The sequence below is a fragment of the Schistocerca americana genome, chromosome X (assembly GCF_021461395.2).
Source record: "Schistocerca americana isolate TAMUIC-IGC-003095 chromosome X, iqSchAmer2.1, whole genome shotgun sequence".
In the NCBI taxonomy this organism is placed as follows: domain Eukaryota; kingdom Metazoa; phylum Arthropoda; class Insecta; order Orthoptera; family Acrididae; genus Schistocerca; species Schistocerca americana.
In genome coordinates this window covers 713,685,116-713,706,986 of record NC_060130.1, presented here as the reverse complement: position 1 = coordinate 713,706,986, position 21,871 = coordinate 713,685,116, and the positions used below count along the sequence as shown (strand labels likewise).

At 39.2% G+C, this 21,871-nt stretch overlaps 1 protein-coding gene across 2 annotated transcripts in view; it reads right to left on the bottom strand.

The window, feature by feature from the left end:
• Window positions 1-21,871, bottom strand: part of LOC124555073 (glutamate receptor ionotropic, kainate 2-like) — a 512,372-nt gene that overhangs the window by 18,628 nt on the left and 471,873 nt on the right. Inside the window, exons 16-17 of one of the 2 annotated variants that reach the window (XM_047128860.1) lie at window positions 19,367-19,482; window positions 4,421-4,570 (exon numbers count right to left, since the gene is read on the bottom strand). In XM_047128860.1, the coding sequence (XP_046984816.1) occupies window positions 4,421-4,570; window positions 19,367-19,482 (266 nt within the window). Of the gene's footprint in view, window positions 1-4,420; window positions 4,571-19,366; window positions 19,483-21,871 lie in introns of those variants that run through there. The other variant, XM_047128861.1, reaches the window with a different exon arrangement.

The following is a 21,871-nucleotide window of genomic DNA, read 5'->3' as shown; positions in this document are numbered from 1 at the left end:
TCTCTCATCCCTTTACTTTTCCTAAAGCTGAACTGATCGTCACCTAGTGCATTCTCAATTTTCTTTTCCATTCTTCTGTATATTATTCTTGTAAGCAGCTTCGATGCATGAGCTGTTAAGCTGATTGTGCGATAATTCTCGCACTTGTCAGCTCTTGCTGTCTTCGGAATTGTGTGGATGATGCTTTTCCGAAAGTCTGATGGTATATCGCCAGACTCATATATTCTACACACCAACGTGAATAGTCGTTTTGTTGCCACTACCCCCAATGATTTTAGAAATTCTGATGGAATGTTATCTATCCCTTCTGCCTTATTTGACCGTAAGTCCTCCAAAGCTCTTTCAAATTCCGATTCTAATGCTGGATCCCCTATCTCTTCTAAATCGACTTCTGTTTCTTCTTCTATCACATCAGACAAATTTTCACCCTCATAGAGGTTTTCAATGTATTCTTTCCACCTATCTGCTCTCTCCTCTGCATCTAACAGTGGAATTCCCATTGCACTCTTAATGTTACCACCGTTGCTTTTAATGTCACCAAAGGTTGTTTTGACTTTCCTGTATGCTGAGTCTGTCCTTCCAACAATCATATCTTTTTCGATGTCTTCATATTTTTCCTGCAGCCATTTCATCTTAGCTTCCCTGCACTTCCTATTTATTTCATTCCTCAGCGACTTGTATTTCTGTATCCCTGACTTTCCCGGAACATGTTTGTACTTCCTCCTTTCATCAATCAACTGAAGTATTTCTTCTGTTACCCATGGTTTCTTCGCAGCTACCTTCTTTGTACCTATGTTTTTCTTCCCAACTTCTGTGATGGCCCTTTTTAGAGCTGTCCATTCCTCTTCAACTGTACTGCCTACTGCGCTATTCCTTATTGCTGTATCTATATAGCGTTAGAGAACTTCAAACGTATCTCGTCATTCCTTAGTACTTCTGGATCCCACTTCTTTGCATATTGGTTCTTCCTGACTAATGTCTTGAACTTCAGCCTACTCTTCATCACTACTATATTGTGATCTGAATCTATATCTCCTCCTGGGTACGCCTTACAATCCAGTATCTGATTTCAGAATCTCTGTCTGACCATGATGTAATCTAATTGAAATCTTCCCGTATCTCCCAGCCTTTTCCAAGCATACCTCCTCCTCTTGTGATTCTTGAACAGGGTATTCGCTATTACTAGCTGAAACTTGTTACAGAACTCAATTAGTCTTTCTACTCTTTTATTCCTTGTCCCAAGCCCATATTCTCCTGTTACCTTTTCCTCTACTCCTTCTCCTACAACTGCATTCCAGTCGCCCATGACTATTAGATTTTCGTCCCCCTTTACATACTGCATTACCCTTTCAATATCCTCATACACTTTCTCTGTCTGTTCATCTTCAGCTTGCGACGTCGGCACGCATACCTGAACTATCGTTGTCGGTGTTGGTCTGCTGTTGATTCTGATTAGAACAACCCGGTCACTGAACTGTTCACAGTAACACACCCTCTGCCCTACCTTCCTATTCATAACGAATCCTACACCTGTTATACCATTTTCTGCTGCTGTTGATATTACCCGATACTCATCTGACCAGAAATCCTTGTCTTCCTTCCACTTCACTTCACTGACCCCTACTATATCTAGACTGAGCCTTTGCATTTCCCTTTTCAGATTTTCTAGTTTCCCTATCACGTTCAAGCTTCTGACATTCCACACCCCGACTCACAGATCGTTATCCTTTCGTTTATTATTCAATCCTTTTCTCATGGTACAGATACAGTAGTAGCTGGTATTGTTTTAAGCAGACTGCACTGAGGACAGTTTCTGTGACATTGGAGACACCGAAGGTCCATGGCAATGAAGAGTCAGAGCCCAGAATGATGTCAATGGTAGTTGAGCCATACAAATCAATTGTATTGTTGTTTGCCACATGAAATTGAAGGTATGACTTAACAGCAAGAGGGGTGAACCAGTAAGCGGCATGGTACTGATGTCAATGACTGCATCCACAAGCAGGTAGCTTTGTTTTCTGCAGGCAAACACACAGAGGTGATAGCCACGAGGTTGCAGTCACGAAGCTTCCTTGTCACCCATGTTCTGCATATGGACACAGCGTGATTGATGGGAGCTGCTGTTGAAGTTTAGGGATGCACATGGCAGTTGGCGGTTGACAGTTATGTGCTGCATCCTTGGACTGAGAGTGAGACCGGCATTAGTGCAGGAGGAGGGAGGGGTGGTGGCAGATGATGAAATTGGGCTGCTGGGAGAGTGAGGCTGTGTGTCAATACACCAAAGGTCATTGTTCCTCATGAAAACTAGTGCTGCTGTCTCTGGTGGGGTTGGGTGAACTTGGTCAGCCTTGGCACTGTCATGATGGGTCACATGGCAAGGCAACCGTGAGTCAGCATTTTGTGCATTGTTACCTGGATAACTGATGCTTTCTCAGTGCTGGCCTATGGCATGTATTCTATCCATGAGTTGTGCTTTCACATCAAGGGATTCCTGTTCATGCAAAATCATGGTGAGTTGCACCTGTGATGGCAGTTTGATGATCCACAGAGTCCAGTTAGGCATCAGGTTCATGTCTACCAGAGTTTTGTGACACCATACCTGTGAAGGGGTGCTGTTATCACTGGCTTCATCATAGATGATCTATTTGAGCTGCTGTTCCAATGTCTATGACAAACATTGGAGCAGCAGTGACTTGGCAGTTTCATACTTGTTTAATGCAGGCAGGGTGAAAAATAAATCAGTAATCAAATCTGCCTGCTGACCAAGACATCTTACGAGAATGACAGATTTAGCACTATTGTCAATTATTCCATGGATGGTCATAATACACTTGCAGACAGTGAACCACATTAGTGGTTGATAGATGCAGAACAGTGGAAGCTTGAAAGCTGAATGGAAAGTGGACAGGTAGTCCCAAGTTGGTAGACGTGGTGTAGGCTGGTGTGTGAGTGGAACCAATGTACCAAAATCCAGTGTGTCAGGTACAGAAGCAATGTTGTTAATTAACTGTTGATATGGCTGTATCAACTGTTGCGGCACAAGTGGCAGACTTGGGGCATGTGTGACACGGTGAGAAATGACATAAATAGGTGAGGAAAATGGCTCTGGGTTTTGAATGGTCTGTTGCACAGAAATCACAAGTAAAGTCTTGTGAGTGGTAGTAACAGCATGCATACTTGGTGCAATGTCCGTCTGGCACATTTGTTCAAGCAGGAGTGTAGTCACACACAACATGGTAGGCATAATGTTCACAAGTGGATAAAATGGATTGGAACAGTGCACAGTCTGAGGCACATAAAACACTGGAAAAACACTCTGCAAAGTGTCTGATGTCACTGATCAGGTAGAAGGCCAGCATTGTGCACAGTTGGTGCATGGCACTGTTGCATCATGTCCTCAATTTTAGGCACAGTCTGATGAGATGCACTCAATTGCATGGTGGTGTAGCATGGCAGTAGCAGGAAAGACACTGTCATTTTCCAGTAATTCTATAACTCCAGAGTCCAAAAACGTCTGCGCTTTTACTGCATAGTAGCTGAGATTCCTGTATGGTGAAAGAAATGCAGCCAGGTGTGCTCATTGTGAGTTATCAACATGGTTCCTCTGTGCTGTAGTGGCAAAGGAATGTAAATAACGCTCATACAACAGATATGAGCCATGGTTTATTGCCATGTCTTAGGAAACACATCAGTGCAACTGACACATACAAAGTCAGAGAGCAGACTGCCATTCCAGATAGACTGCACACAGTACACTGTTGCCAGCAACCCAAGAAGCATTCTTCACTCGTGCCCATAGTGTTATTGTTCAATGTTTTTATAGCATATAATATGATGAAAATGTACAATACATTATATGATTAAATGAAAGAAACTGCAATTTTCCCATACAAAATGGATATGTCTGATGCAAAAAAATTACTTTTTTTGTATTTCCATCTCTTTGCATATTTCACTCAGTTCTCCTTGTGATCCTTCACAGAGTATGTGCTAGGGTTACTTATTCCTTTTACTGTGCATAATATCATATGCTAATTCTAATGAAAGTAATTCAGTTTTCTGCATTCCATACATTGCTGAAAAAGATTTTTTTAAAGTTTCATTAGTTCTGGTTTACAACTGGTTTCCAGGGTTTTTTGAACTCTTCAGAATATTCAAACAGTTTATCAGAGACATTTTAAAAATTTTAAAAATTTTTAGTTGATGAATAATAGGATCTATCTGTTACAGTGCAAGATCTAAATATTTATTTATGTGCGTAGCAGTTCTACAAACCTAATATAATTTGGCAGCAGAAAGTGGACTGTAGTGATAGCTACTGATATAAAGCTGCAGAATTTTTCACCTTTCTTTAAATAACATTGTATTGTATTGTATTGATGGTGTAATTGAACAAACACCTAAAATCTAAATCACTTACTTTTTCTTTCAGAGATTTGTGCCCTACATCCCATAGAAGTTCAAAGAAGGTAACAAATATGGCAAACACAACACCAACCATAAGCACTACAAAAACACCGCCAACATTTTCAAGTTTCAGACCGGATACATCAGCATTTTCTTCTGCATCCTGTAGCAATAAAAGAAAAATTAATCACATGAAACAGAAACTCTCAGGAATGTACATAGTGAAACAACAAATTACATGTTCTTACACACTCACGCACGCAATAATTCATTCCTGTGTGTGTGTGTGTGTGTGTGTGTGGGGGGGGGGGATTGGGGAGACAGCAAAAATCCAAAGCAATAGAAGCACGTAAGCTTCATTACTAAAAAATAAGTACCATATACAACCATACAGAAATTCATGCTGCATGAATGAAACAGCAGGCAATAAAAGTGTATACTGAGCACAAAGTGAGTCAGTGCACAGACATGATATCATTTTTTTGCAGAGATTCTCCTGCAAATAATAAACTACTTCGTAGCCCCTTCTTCTCTTCCCCATGCCACCATATATTCATTCAGAGGGAGGGGGGCTACAAAGCAGCTTTTGCTTTGCAAGTAAATCTCTATAAGGGTAATAATAAATGCAGTCTTCAAGATATAAAACAAACCACTTTGTAAGAAGCTGTAAGTACTTCCTGTACCCCATTTTTATGTATGTGATATTGTATCATTGATAAATAAAACTACAGTCACTGAAAACCAATTTCTGTGTAAAAATGTAGCCATCCATGTGCAGGGTGATTATAAATTATTGTTAAACTTTCAAACCACTGTAGAAATAACACCACTGGTCAGAATAGCATCAAATTTCAACAAAATATTATCAGAGAATGGGGAAAACATATGATAGAAGAAAAATAAATAGTTACCAAATGTAGCAATAGATGGCTCTGTAAGCATCATAATCTAATAGTGGATGACTACAAATCACAAATGAATCATACAACAGTGACTAATGTGTATGTTTGATGTTAAACAAACTGTGCTACTCAGTGTGCATGGGTGTACCAGTGTGATACTGTTAGTTATGTAAGCCCATCCACCAAGGCAAGGTCATATCACATTGGATAGTCCTGACTCCAAAAACCGCATTAAAAGCATCACTCACACAAGTTTTTCATTTGCCCTGAGGCCAAAAACCGCATAAAAGCATCAATCACATTGGTTTTTAATTGTCCTGAGGGCAAAAACTGCATAAAAAGCATCGATCAAAATCAAATTGGATTATTAATTTTCGTGTGACTGGTGCAAGATGGCGGCGTGTGTAGATATCCGCGATTTTACTCCAAAAATAAGTTACAGTGAAGCCGTTAAAAATTCGTGTGTAAGTTGCAAAAGTGAATTATTAAAGTATAATGAGCGTATTGCTAGTTTACAATGTGTAATCAGCAGTCTAAGAATAGAAATCGACAGCCTGAAGTCCGAAAATATGGAACTGAAGTCGAAGCGAAACATGGATCCATTGCTTCAAGACAGACAGAAGGACAAAAACTTTTGCGAGAACATGGCTACATTGGTGCAAAATGACGCTGATAAATCATCAGAATGGAAGGTAGTACACAACAAGCGTCAAACAATCGGCACTAAAAATTCGTGTACAGCAAATGTTTCGCGGTTCGAGAATGTTAACAATTTTGATGTACTTTGTTCTAGTAATAGTCTCACTAAAAGTGAAAACAATCGTAAGAAGAGTGTGCCGATAAACTATCGGAAAAAGGTTAGGTTTGATCTTCCAAAGCCACAACGTTCAGTTAACAGCAATGAAAGTGGCAGTGTTGTGATCCAGTCTGCTGTGACTGAAACATCAACAAATCGTTTTCACATTTTCGCTGATAGTCATGGTAGAGGCATGGCTGATATAGTGAAAAGCAGTTTTAATGCTGCCGATGTTTGTGGAATTGTGAAGCCAGGTGCTAAACTTCAAGAAGTTGTAGCGGGGTGTGATCCTGAAAAAGTAAAAAACGAGTGTGTGATCTTAATAGGTGGCTCAAACAACGTTGCCTGCAACGAAGGGAATGATGCCATACAGTCGCTCAGGAAGAAAATATCGGCGCTTCATCAGTCTAAGGTATTTGTTGTGAACATTCCAAAGAGACATGACTTAATTCCACAGTCCTGTGTAAATGAGGCTATCTCACAAACGAACTCTAAGTTAGCAAAGTTGTGTAAGCATTTTAAAAATACTTGTGTTGTAGATGTAAGCAGTTTTGGACGAGAATTATTTACAAGACACGGTATGCACCTGAACAGATCAGGAAAAAAAGCATTAGGTACCCTCTTAAAAACAAAAATATTGGAAGAAGTCCACAAATGTACCCCAAAGTTGGAACCAATCGCACTTGAATGGCTCCAACCATCAAGTCAGACTCAGTTTCAAACTCAAATGTTTCAGGAAATTGTTAGTAATGAACGTACTGTGTCTGTAGCTACAGATAATTTTTTAGGCAAAAGGTTAGATCTGTCTCTAATTCCAAAGAAATGACGATTTTTCACCAAAATGTGGGAGGACTTGGTAATAAAGTAAATGACATTACTGTTCTGTTAGAGGAACCACAAGGAATAAAAGATACTGATGTATTATGTTTTAGTGAACATCATGTGAAATATATTGAAAGGTTACAGCTAAGTGGTTACTGTCAGGCAGCGCATTACTCTAGAACCATCATGGAAAAAGGTGGAGTGGTAATTTATGTAAAAAACAACATATCTTACAATGCATTAGATTTAAAGAGCCATTGTATAGAGCAACAAATTGAAGTATGTGGTGTTGAGATTACTGTAAATTACTTCAAGGCTGTAGTGTTAGCACTGTATAGATCTCCCTCACGGAATTTGAATGTATTTCTTAAGCACTTAGATGCTTTATTATCCATATTGTACTCAAAGTCCAAGAACTTGATAATTACTGGTGACTTTAATGTTGATTTCCTAAATGAGAGCAATAGTAAAGCTGATTTAGTACATTTAATGGAGTCTTATAATCTGATGGCAATAGTAGATTTCCCAACTAGGATTACTGTTAACAGTAAAAGTCTGATAGATAATATATTTATAGATAAGTCTAAATGCAATGAGATCACTGTACATCCAATCCTTGGCCTTTCTGATCATGGTGGTCAATTGCTTAGGCTCAATTACATCAGTGTGTGCAACAGTTCCGAGCATTCTTGGAAATCTTTTAGGATAATAAATGAACAGGGCCTTAAAAAATTCAATGATAGCTTAAAAGAGATAGACTGGAGCCGAGTTTATAGGGAAACAGATGTAAACAAAAAGTACAATTCATTTTTAAATGAATTCATGTCTGTATTTGAGTCTATCTTTCCCAAAAAAGTAGTTAGAAATAGTCATATAGGCAATGCCAAGAAGTCTTGGATCACTACAGGGATAATAACATCTTGTAGAACAAAGAGGATGTTATACAGTTCTCTCAGGACTTGTAATGATCCAAAGAAACGACAACACTAAAAACTTTACTGTAGCATTCTCAAGAAGGTTATAAATAAATCTAAAAGTATGTGCATAAAATCAGAAATTGAAAGCTCAGAAAATAAAATTAAAATTATATGGAATGTAATAAAGAGGGAAACTGGCAGGACAACAGGGAACATGTCTCAGGTAGAGATTAATACAGGGGACAGTATCATAAAGAAACCTGAGTTGGTTGCAGAAATATTTAATAACCACTTTTTGAGAGCAGCAGAGAAGACAGGCTGTAATGGTTCTATGGAAGAATCATTGTCCCTTCTACAGAAAGCTATTAGCAACAGAATCCCACAGATATCCTTACCTCCAGTTACTGTAAACGAAGTCATAAGAGTAATTAGATCATTAAAAAATAAAAATTCTGCTGGTGTGGACAATATTTCTAGTAAAATACTGAAACACTGTTATAAATTTGTTAGTCCCGTCTTATGCAACATGTACAATGCATCCCTACAAGATGGGATTGTCCCTGACAGACTTAAGTTGGCCGTAGTGATTCCTCTCTTTAAAAAAGGGGATAAAAGCATTGTTGCAAACTATCGCCCAATATCCCTATTAACTACCTTCTCGAAAATTCTAGAAAAACTCATGCACAGATCATCTCAACTTCCACAGTATCTTAAGCAAAAATCAGTTTGATTTTCGTGCCGGTCTTTGTACTGAGCTGGCAATATTCTCTTTCAGCAACCAAGTTTTGGAAGCCATTAACAAAAAAATGTCTCCAGTGGGTATTTTTTGTGATCTTACGAAAGCCTTCGACTGTGTAAACCACCAAATTCTTTGGAAAAAGGCAGAATACTATGGTTTAGGTGGTACTGTTGGCTTGTGGCTGCAATCATATCTACAGGATCGGAAGCAGACTGTAATGCTAAATGGCTCTTCTGGAGAACCTGCCTCGTCTGAATGGGGAACGATAACGTGTGGTGTGCCTCAAGGCTCCGTTTTGGGCCCACAGCTTTTCCTCATCTTTGTTAATGATCTTCCTCTTTGTTCTGAGACAAACAGCAAATTTACCCTGTTTGCCGATGATACCACAATTCTAATTGACGATTTGATTGATCATGATCTTGAAAAAACTACAAATACTGTTTTTAATGACATCTTAAATTGGTTCTCCTCAAATGGTCTCTCGCTCAATGCAGATAAAACTCATTATATGAGGTTCCACACATCACAAAGTAATCCCGATGAAATTAACATAAAATGTAGAGATCAACCAATACAGAAAGTTGAAGACACAAAATTCCTGGGTGCTTACATAGACAGTAAATGTAATTGGTCAGTTCACATTCTTCATCTATGTAAAAAACTTAGCTCGGCAACATTTGCATTACGGGTAATTTCTTCAGTGGCTGAAGTTGACACTATTAAGGTTGCCTACTTTGGCTACTTCCACTCATTGATGTAATATGCTATCATATTCTGGGGGAACCAACCACTTGCAAAAAAAGTTTTCACCATCCAAAAAAAAGCAATCAGAATAATGTGTGGGGTCCATCAAAGATACTCTTGCAGGCACTTGTTTCGGAAGATAGGTATCCTAACAACTGCCTCACAGTATATTTTTTTCCTTGCTCACCTTTGTGTGCAAAAATTATTCCATCTACCAAGACAACAGTAAATTCCATAGTTATAACACCAGAAACAAAAACAATCTACATTTAGAAATGAAGCGTCTCACTCTGGTACAAAAAGGAGTTTACTACTCCAGCATTAAGCTGTTCAATGCTCTACCACTACATATCAAATGTGTTCATACAGAACTGCCAAAATTTAAACAAGTTCTCAAAGATTACCTGACAGAGAAATCTTATTATACTGTGGATGAATACCTGAAAGAAAATGTATACCATCACTAAACTTATTATGTCTAGAAGTAGTTCAATTGATTTTATTGTGCATTTGGGGATTAGCACACTTTTTGTAACAACAGATTGGCTGTACATGTATTTACTCTTGTAGGCCTAATATCTGATTTAACTTTGTGCTCTTATCTTTAACCTTTATTTGAAACTCCTTTTTCTGTCAAATGGTAGTTATGTTATCTAGCTGACATTGTATCTGTTACTGTATTTATAGTATGTCTTACTTAAACTATGTACAATTTGCCATTGAAATGCCCTTGTATTTATTGTAAGTTTAAATTGAAACCTGTACAATTTGACACGTTCCATATCCTTGTGATTGACTCACTAACTGGATCTACGGAACAAAAAATAAATAAAAAATAATAAATAAAAAATAAAAAACAAAACATGTTCAGTATGGTGTCCACTGTTTTGTACAACAAGTTGAAATCGAGAAACAGCATGTTCCACAACTAATAAAAGTGTTTCTGGGGTCATGTTCAGAATGTGTTGTGCAACACATGCCTTCAATGCAGCTAAGTTTGCAGTCATAACACAACACAACATCTTTCAGATAGCCTCACAGCCAGAAGTCATGAGGATTAAGGTCAGGTGATTGTAACAGCCAGGCTGTAGGGAAATGGCGGCTGATAATTCTAGTATTTCTGAAATGGTGCTTCAGCAGCTGCTCAACTGGATTTCCAGTGTGCAGAGTTGTGCCATCTTGCATAAAAATTATCCCACCCACACATCCACACTGTTGGAGAGCTGGAATGATGTGGTTGCACAAAAGACACTCATAGCACTTACCAGTGACCGTACAGATAACAGGACTGGGAGCACCTGTTTCTTTGGGAAAGTATATCCCTGTGATAAACGATGCTGTAAACCTGCACAACAGAATGACCTTTTCAGGATGAAGTGGTACTGGTTGATTTGTGTGGATTTTCTGTTGCCCATATTCGACAATTCTGTGTATTGACATATCCTGTCAAAAGGAAGTGGGCTGTGTCTGTCCACAAAATCTTCAATGGCCAATCATTGCCCACTTCCATGTGAGCAAGAAATTCTAAAGCAAAGGTCTCTCTTGCTGGCAGGTCAACAGGAAAGCAAGTCGTGCACATGGGTAAATTTGAATAGATAACAAAGAAGGACGTTTCGTAGGATTTTATGCACCATGCTCATGGGTATTTCCAATGTTCAGGCAAATCTCTGTCCACTACGCATTTGCACACCACCACTTGTCTCCTCCTGCACTGCTGTGGCCACTGCTTCCACACATGTTGAAAGTGTGAAACAGTGTTAATGTAAGAATGTAAATAATCTTTGATGTGAGAATCACTAACTTTTTTTTTTTTTTTTGTACGTTGTTATCCTACTTGCATATTTTTATGTTAATGTTCTAAAAGTTCTATTAAAATTGTAATGTCTAAGTGACAAGTAAATTCAATTATAAATTTTCATGTATATGTATTTTAAATTGTAATGTTTATTGACAAGTCCTATGTCATTTCGATGATGCACTACAAGGACGCTAATAAATTGAATTGAATTGAATCTATTTGTCTCCTCCTTCTACCAGGTTGCACACCAACGCCTTTTTTCAAACCCTTCAGTGTTTGGAAATTCTGCAGAGCAACATGTGCACAGTCATCATTCTTGTAACATATCTTTACAAGCAGACAGTCATGGCAAACACCACAGACACGAAAGGAGGAAAAGCCCTGTACCTGACGTGTTTATACCAACTCGAGTGGGTTGAGCCCATGACAGATGTTTTCATTTACATATTCTATTAATCAGTTTTCACTATTTTTTTCTTCTGCCATACATTTTCCCCCTTCTCCGATAATATTCCATTGCAATTTGACGTCATTCTGACCAGTGGTGTTACTTCTACAGCCTTTTGAAAGTTTAACTTTAATTATAATCACCTTGTACATAATGTGACTGGAAAGTTAAAATTTTATACTGGGTATTCTGGAACAAGGAAAACTGTAAAATGTATGAACACTCCAAATTAAACAGAAAATATTACAAATTAAAAATTGATTTATTATTTATTTATTATCCATCAGTAGGCAATAAATACTGTGTGGATGTTGTCCAAACATACATGTAAATTTATGGGAAACAATCTGTGCAAAAGGAACATACTAAATTTTACATTAAGAAGTACAAAGAATAATACATACAAAATTGTACAAAAAAATGTACTTGGTCATACAAGACACAGTAATACAACTTTTTATACATGTATACTAACAGTATTGCAACTGCATAGTCTGTTTGCCCTAAGGCTTTGCTTTTGTCTTCCCTAAACAGGAAGCCCTTATATTCACTACACTAACTCAGTAAAGATTTTATCACACTCAACAGCTGTCCATTCCACATAATTCAAATATTATTTTAGATGAAAAGAAGAAGAATGAGAAGACTCCAAGTTCACAAGAAACAACAGCAGTAGTGGCAGAACCAACATTTGAAGTGTCAGAAACAGCATCACCATCAACAAAAACAACAACAACAACAACAGAAATGGCAGTATTAAGTACATTAGCAGCAGCACCAATTACAGCAGCAAGCAATTCACCACAGCCCAATGTACAGGTATGTCCCGAGAAGTGTAGGAAACCTGTCCTCAAGGATTTTTGGTAGCTCACCAGGACACGGGAACAAATATGACAGCACAAAACATAAATAAAACTTTAACCAGTTCTCACCCTAGTCACCTGAAAATTTTAAGTCTAAATATTCAGTGCCTTAGAAGTAAATCAGTAGAACTTGAGGTAGCAATGAATGGTGCAAACATTGACTGTATGTGTATCATGGAGCACTGGTGCAGAACTTTTGAATTATGTATCATTAATATTCATCCCTATAAGTTGGCAAGTCAGTATTGTAGAAAAAAATGCCAAAAACAGAGGTGTATGTATCTTTACTAAATCAAGTATCAGATACAAAAGAATGTGTGAAGCTGAATTATTGAGAGTGCAAAATTGTTTTGAAGTAGCAGCCATACAGTTCTATGAAATACAGGGAAAAGCCGTAGTAATAGCAATATACATACCACCTAATGGGGACAGAGACATATTCATTAATAAATTAGAAACACTGCTTAGCACTCTTTTGACTGAAAGAGCCACTGTATTTGTTTGTAAGGATTTCAACATAAATCTAATGAATAAATGTAGGCTGAAAATCTATTCCTAAATCTATTATGTAGTTTCAATCTATTTCCACACATACAGGAACCCACAAGAATAACATATCATACAAAAAGTCTTATAGATAATATATTTTCAAATGTACAGTCCACAGAAGTAGAGGTAACAAATGCTGATTTGGGATTATCAGACCACAATACTCCTGTCCTCAAAATTCCTGCAAGGCACTGCAAGAGAAAAAAGTGTTCTTCATGTATAAAAGAAATTTGTCCACTGAAAACTGTGTGGAATTTACAAATATCCTAACTAGTGAGTCTTGGGCAGAAGTTCTGTTTCTAACAAATACAAATGATGCATATAACACTTTTTCTTCAATTTTCATGGGATATTTTGAAATGTGCTTTCCAAAGAAGCTGTCAAGAATCACACTTCCCAGGCTTCGTCCCGAGCGCCTCTCCGACCTTAAAAATCAGATTTCTGAACTACTAAGCTCCGGCGTCATTAAACCCTCTGCCAGTAGCTGGTCTATGCCCATACATATGACACCCAAGAAAGACGGGCTCTGGCGCGTGTGTGGAGACTACCGTCGACTAAATGCATGAACAATTATGGACACCTACCCCATACCCAACATTGCCGACTTTACCAGTTCCCTCGCAGGTGCGACCATATTCTCTGTCATTGATTGCAAACGGGCCTACCACCAGATCCCCATGGCACCTGAAGACATCAAGAAGACAGCAATCACTACCCCAATCGGTTTATTTCAGTTTCGATTCATGCCCTTCGGTCTGAAAAATGCAACCCAGATCTGGCAATGCTTCATCAACGAAGTGCTATTTGACCTAAAATTCTGCTTTGCATATGTTGATGACATTCTTGTCTTCAGCTCCTTCGTCGAGGACAACATTCGACATGTGCAAACTGTTATGGACACTCTCATGGCAGCAGGCATCGAGACCAACCAGGACAAATTGCAGCTACATCAACCCGCTGCACTTTTCTTGGTTTTCGGGTCTCTGGCAGCAGGCATCGAGACCAACCAGGACAAATTGCAGCTACATCAACCCGCTGCACTTTTCTTGGTTTTCGGGTCTCTGCCGATGCCCTTTCACTGCCTCCTGAGAAAGTACAAACAATACTAAACCTTCGTCATTCAAAGAGCTCTGGCGCTTTCTGGGGATGGTTAATTATTATTGCCATCATCTACCTCGGTCTGTGGAGATTCAGGCTCCACTGAAGGACACCTTGGCTGTCACGAACACTTCTGGATCTCGGAGCGTTCCATGGACCCCTGCTATGACTGACTCTTTCACTGCCCTCAAAAATCTTCTTGCCGAGGCCTGCACCATCGCGCATCCTCATCCCAATGTGCAGCTTTACATCACCACTGATGCGAGTGATACTGTCATTGGCGCTGTCTTTAGCCAGACAATCGATGGTCAGACTTTGCCTCTGCAGTTTTTCTCTCGCAAGCTCACCAATGCACAACGGAAATATTCCGTGTTTGACAGGGAGTTGCTCGTCGTCTACGAAGCGATCAAGTATTTTAAGACTGACATTGAGGGATGCTCTTTCTATGTTTTAACAGACCACAAACCCCTGGCTGTGGCCATTACAAACCCACCAGCTGACCTGCCTCCTCGCCGCTTCAGATACATGAACTTCATATCTCAGTTCACCACTGATGTCAGACACATAAAGGGTGCTGACAATATAGTTGCTGATTTCCTTTCATGAGTTGACGCCGTTCATTCGCTGTTAGATCTCTCTGAACTGCCTAACCTACAACCCGCTGACGAGGAAACACAAAACCTGATTTCAGACTCTACCTCTTCACTATACTTCGTCCGCACCACCTTCCCTGGCATTTCTGGTGAGATCTGGTGCGATGACTGTACGGGCACTTTATACCCCTTCATCCCAACCACACTCCGTTGAGCTGTCTTCAACGCATTGTGTAATTTAGCCCACCCTGGTGTTTGTGCATCTGCCCACCTCGTAGCGGAGCGCTTTGTGTGGAGAAATGTCAACGAGGACTGCCAGCAATGGGCACGCTCCTGCGTCACGTGCCAACGCTGCAAAGTACACAAGCATACTTCACCCCCCTCAGTGCCTTTTCGATCCATCCTGAGAGTTTCCAGCATATTCATATTGACATTGTCGGCCCTCTCCCCCCCTCTAACGACTTTCGTTATGTTCTCTCGTCTATCGACCGAACAACTCGCTGGGTCGAGGCTGTCCCCTTCCCCAATATTACGTCAAAAACTGTTGCTTGAGTCATGGGTATCGCGTTTCGGATGTCCAGCTATCATCGCAACTGACCAGGGCAGACAATTGAGTCGGCCCTGTTCAACAAGATTTGCGGCATCCGGCGCATCCATACCACAGCATATCACCCGCAAATTAACGGCCTAGTCGAGCGCTGGCACCGCACTTTCAAGGTGGCTCTTCGATGCCACGACTCTCTATGGATGGAGGCCCTTCCCCTTGTGCTACTCGGCATTCATGTGATCTATAAGGAAGAGCTCAAAGGTTCAATAGCCGAGTCATATACGGCCAGAACATTGTTCTCATTGGCGAACTTGTGAGCCCTTCCGCTTCTCTCCCTCAGTCTGACTTACCTTCCTTCATGGACCATGTCAGATGCCACTTCATCAACCTCCATATCCATCGGCCTGCTAGCCATTCCCACCCTAAGGTTCACGTCCCGAAATCTCTGGACAATTGTGAAAACGTCATGCTCCAAGATGACACTGTCCGTGCTCCCCTCCAACCTCCATATACCAGCCCATACCGAGTTCTCCAGTGCTCAGCCAACACCTATGACATCCAGATGAAAGATTCAGCTGTTACAGTCTCTCTCAACAGACTTAAGCCTGCTCATGTCAAGCCCTCTTCTAACCCCCTTCAGGCCAGGACCATGGCACTCACTGTCGTGGCTCCCGATGCTCCGACCACTCCTTCCACGTCAGAATCACACACTTGGTCGAGTGACTTCCAGCTCCAATCATCGAGCTCTCCTCTGACCTCGCCCTCTACTCCGGTCTCACGCACTCCGTCGAGTGACAACATGCTCCCCATGTCGATCTTACCTATGATCACGGCCTTGCCGCCAGGTCCTTCGCTGGTCCCTTTGACCTCCCCTTCGTCGCCTGCCTCGCCCTGTCGAGGTTTCTCACGCCCCCCCCCCCCCCCCATCTTGAACGTGCCCTCACTCGAGGTGTTTGTGCCTGTCCCCCCAGACATAATCCACGAAATCTCAATAGTACTACGTGATGATACACTGTTCGTCGTGTGTTTCTCTTCATCCAGTGCTCATGACACAACCTCCGCCATCCCCTGCCACTTGGTGAAATGTGTTCCCCTCTTGCCCAATGTCGACCTAGACATGCTTCGTGTGTTTGCCATGCCCACAGGAGACATCATCGTCGTCGCTCCGCTCCACCCACAAACCACCGGCCTACCTGTCACCGCAGGACCAGCACGCCCAGTACGATGCCTGGTTTGCTTCAACCACTTCCAGGTTCGGTGCCCGAACCTTCCTTCACGACATCTACCCACACACCTCCCTGATGACGCTGTCGAGCTGACCATGGTCCGTCTCCCGCGGACCATCCCTGCCAACACCATAGTCACCCCCCCCCCCACCCCCTCCCCTCCGGCCTCTCAAGAGTATTCCGTACTGCAAGGGGGGGGGGGGCGCCAATGAGGTCGACACCAGCATCGATCTGAGTATCGTCTTTGAACTGAGCTAAGATTACCTTTGTGCAGTTCTGTCATGTCAGTTCTTTGTAAGCCTTGCTTGTGTAAAGAGGTGAATAAATGAACTACTGTTAAAATGGTGTCGTTTGGTGTAACCAACCTAAACTTCCACCTCAGCATTATGACATTGTGCCACAGTAGCCATTCCTGTAGAAGTTTCTTTACAGAGTGCTTGGTCAATTATTCTTATAAACTTTGTCCAAAGTTCCCGTACATCCTCCTGCCAAGAGCAAAAGGTTTTGAGTTCCTCTTTGAGATATGACACCACTGCCACTTTATGCAGTTTACTGAAAATGTAAATTTATCTTCTTATTTAACTGACATTTGTACAATGATAATTTCTGTTGCTTTAACTGTCTTGTGGCCACTGATGTCAGTTTCAATGTGCAAGTCAGGCCTACTTGTAACCATTAGATCTAATATTTTTTCCTCATGAGTGGGCTTCTGAAATATCTGTTCTAGGAAATATTCAGAGAAGGTATTTTGTATTGTTTTGCAGTATATTTTTTCATGCCCTAGGCAATATTCAGAAAAGGTGTTTTGTATTGTTTCACAGTATATCTTGTCATGCCCAAATTAAAAAATTGTTATCACTGCAAACAATTACTTGATGATTAAAGGCTTCTCCAATGAAGACAGTATGCTAGGGAAATATATATACTACTGAGCTCAGATTTTCTGAGAAATGTTTGGTTTCATCTGTGGAAGAGTCTTCTGATCAACAGTAGGCCCAATTATAAGATTGTGCCCATCCTTGATATTGAGTACTGCCCAATTTTGCATGCAGTTTCAGTCTCAGTGGAGTTCAGTTTCTTGTCTACTACAATGAATACACCACCTCCAATTCCCATTAGCACAACTTACTGATGCACATGTAGATTTACCACAGAAATCTCACTGCTGTCAGTACCAGGCTCTAGCCAAGCTTTTGTACCTATTAGTGAGCTGCATCACTAATTAGGAATGTCTCAGACTCTGGCATTTTGATGTAAATTCTTCAGCAGTTGATCACTAGTATTTTAACAGATTACTTTGTGAGAATTAATTTCTTTGGATCTTATACTGATATTTTGGAGTATATTACAGGTATCACTAACTAGACTGGATGGAGAATCGCCTAATGCTTTTATGTATATATCCTTTAAAAACATTTAGGTACCCCACACAGCAAACTACCTGGGTGTCAGCATTTGATATGTAATGCCACACAAATATACGAAATCATAGCTTAACATGTCACAGAATCTTTTAAGGCTTCCCATTGACTAAGTATCAGGGAGCCATGTCCACTTCTGTGGACAATGCTGCAGATTATGAAAGCCACTTAAATTCTGTGAACAAGTCTGGTCTTCTCCACCTTCTCTGTTAGTCACTAGACACATTCAAGAATGATCTTGGAGTCCAGATGGCAGGCATGGTTGGTTCTAGCATGCATCACAATCTGCAGTTGGTTGCATCCTGTTCCTTTAATGGCTGGTATAACAACCTCTTCAAAATACTGAATAAGGACTTTAGGCATACAGACATAATGCATAATGTGATACATCCCACCATTTGGTACCATTTCTCTAAGATGTAACACTGAAACACTGTGTTCCAAGTAAGAATAATTAGTTAAAAATGAATCCCCAATGCAAATTAAATGGCTAAAAATTGAATGCAAATGTGTCCCACAACACTATGAAATGGAATCTTGACATTTATAGGTACATTTATGACCTACCAACTGCTTAAATGGACAGGCTACATACATTTGTTTTGTTGATAATGACACTGCAATATCTATAAACTGAGAGTTATATGAATTCAGGTGATATCTGATAGAATGGAGACCAAGAGCAGTTTTCAGTTTTGTTCTACTGATCCACTCAGCTTGAATCAGAAGAAGATTGAAAAATTCATATTTCATATAATAAGAACATTTAAGGAGAAGTAAATTAATTTATGGAGTTTCTTTGTAATGTCTGTTAGTAGTAAATTACATAATTCATAAACATTTTAAGAACTGCAATAAAAATATTTAGAGTGAATGAAATACTTCCACTTTTGGACCCACAAAACACAGTAAATCAACAGAAAATTGATAATTACTTATTAATCAGCTTTAGTAGTGTTAATCAAAACATTCATAATTACCAGAACCATGAAATATATGATCATTAAAAGTTCAGAATCAAAACATACTGTATTGCTACTACAAAAATTTAAAGATATCTTTTAGAAAAAGTAATAACATTGTTGATTTTGGTATACTACAAAATATTGGAAATTTGACTCTTCACCAGTTCAAAAGAAAAGCTGTGCAAATCATTTTGTTACAAAGTATATCTGAGGTGGAGCTCCCAAATGTTACAAGTGTCAATAACATGCTCATCATGTTCTGGTTTTCTGTATGAACATCCAACTATTCTAGGATGACTTTTATATGCATGTGCACAGATATCATTTTGAAATGTCTAATGTCAAAGTTGTATTCTTAATACTTCTTAATACTTTTACTGGTTTGAATTAATATTCACTCATCCCATCCAAGTGTTGTATGTGCTCCTGTCCTTTTTTTTTTCTTATTGCAAACAACATGACACAATTTTCAAGCCTATAATGGAAAGTAAACTGCAGATACAGACACTGACTATGATTTAATTAACTCACCACACACTGGCCACCACCCCTTTCTTCTTTCCACCATTTGTTTTTTAAAGCTTGTAGGCGTCCTGTTTCTTGCAGTTTTAACACTGCAGTGCTAAGCGAATTGCGATATGTCATATCTGAAATAGGTAAGTCAGTTTATGTTTCCCACTGGCTTTTTATGAGAGATAACATAAATACACCTACTTTTAGTCAATAGAATTTTGTATGTAATTTCTGAAGAAACGTAAGGAAGAGGAAAAATCAATAACTAGAGAACAATGTGCTATACAAAATTGGTGAAAAGTCTGACAAAAGTGAAACAATATTTTTCCTTTTATATGGAGAAATTCAGATATCATAATCACAATACTTACAGTACTGTTCTAACTTTAACATATTACAGATGTTTCCTAAAGAATAAATTGAACTGGGCAAAATTTGAGCTATATATGCAAATAATTCATGGTTTCATTAAGCTTTCAGTATGGGGCTGCAAAATCTCAAATGGGCTCTATGACTATTTTGGTCAGATTTAAGACAGCATTAAACTGAAACTAATAGTAATCAAAGGAAATATTTTTATAAGAATCACAACTTTTACTCACCACACTGAAGCTGAGCCATCCTCAATTTTTGTGCTACATGGTGTTAAATTTGAGGGAAATCAATCAACACAATTTTTCAATTATTTTGTGACTGTAGTAACTTTTGAACAAGCAAGGTATATTGAGTGTCCTACAGTAGTTCACAGAGAAATAACTTGTCATCAATACTATAGAACTGCAGTGGTTATTTGAAGTTATCAATATGTTAATAGGCCTCAAAAATTTTTACATCAAGTTTGTGAATTGATGTTGCGCTGATAAAATGAGTGAGGTGTCACAGTGGTTAGCACACTGGACTTTCATTCAGGAGGACAATGGTTCAAATCTGTGCCTAGCTGTCCTGATTTAAGTTTCCCATGATTTCCTAAAATTCCTTCAGGGATGTGTTGAGGTGATTCCTTTGAAAGGACATGACCAATTTCTTTTCACACCCTTCCCTAATCCGAGCTTGTGCTTCATCTCTAATGACCTAGCTGTTGACAGGACATTAAACACTAATCTCCTCCCTCCCCTCCCCATCCTCATTTCGATAAATATTATCATCTCTTTTTTTATTTGCTCTTCATTAGGAAGAATAGCTACTTTTGTACTAGAAAATGTATAGTTTATTTTAAAAAATATACTTGGGATTAGGTTTAAAAACTGAGCTTCAAAATACCAGTGTCAAAAATTCACAAAACATAATTTCAATACATGCATTTTGTATAAAAAACCTAAAAAGTTTTTATAGTACTGACATCATTTAATCTAACTATGAAGTACAGTTTTTGAAAAAAAAAAATACTTCTACATACAACAGACCACTTAAAAATACCTTTTGTAACACATACATTTCTATCTGAACTTCCAATGGAATGCAGTTTTTTTGGGAAATGCTTCTTCAGAATTTAATTTTGATAGTACCATGAATTTATTGAAGATTTTGTTGACATTTGTTTCTGCATTAAATCTGTTATGCTGTTCATGTTGTAAGTGAGCTGCAATTTCAAACAGATTTGGTTTTGAGAAGACCCTTTTGTATGAATTCAACTTTTCTGGCTTTCCTATTGAAATATCTACTTCTAATAACTGACAAAGATGATCTGGTGGGAGTAAATTTTGAACAGGTATATGACACTTTCTTCTATAGATACCTACTTCTGCATGGTCTATCATGAAGGAAATCTGGTTGGACAGTTAATAAGTGAAGATATGCCATAGCTGGACAACATATCGAAGTAGGTATTACTGACAATATTTCACTTCAACACTACAGATAAGTATTCTAGTTTTTGGACTAGATACCTTTCCTAGACTCTGATTCAGTTTTGAGAAAAATATGTCAATAGCCCCACTAGGAGATAGGTTCATACAAAATACAAATAATTTTTTGATATACGAGGTCTGTTCAAAAACTTCCGGTACATTCCTAATTTTGCACCAATGGTGTGTTGGAGTGAGATGTGGTTGGCATCCCTACACACATCTGTGTTTAATGTGTAACTGTTGGATGTTTCATTGTTGTATGTCTGTTAGTTATTGTTCAGTGGTGTATTAAGTAGAATGTTGTGCCACACAGTTTGTGGATTTCAAGATGGGAGAGTTAGAGGAACAACAGGTTTGCATTAAATTTTGCATGAAACTCAGGAAAATGTTTACAGAGACACACCAAATGATTCAGGAAGCCTACAGTGATGAATGCTTAAGCTGTACTTACTATTACAAATGGTTCACACGGTTTAAAAATGACCAGATGGACGTTACAGATGATGCTCGTTGAGGATGCCCTTCGATATCTACTGATGGTACATATGTCACGAGCATCAAAGATTAACTGTCTGAGAGATTGCACAAGAAATTAACATGTCAGTTGGATCATGTCATGAAATTCTGACACAGCATCTTGGAAAGCATCGTGTTGCCATCATGTTCGTCTCACGGC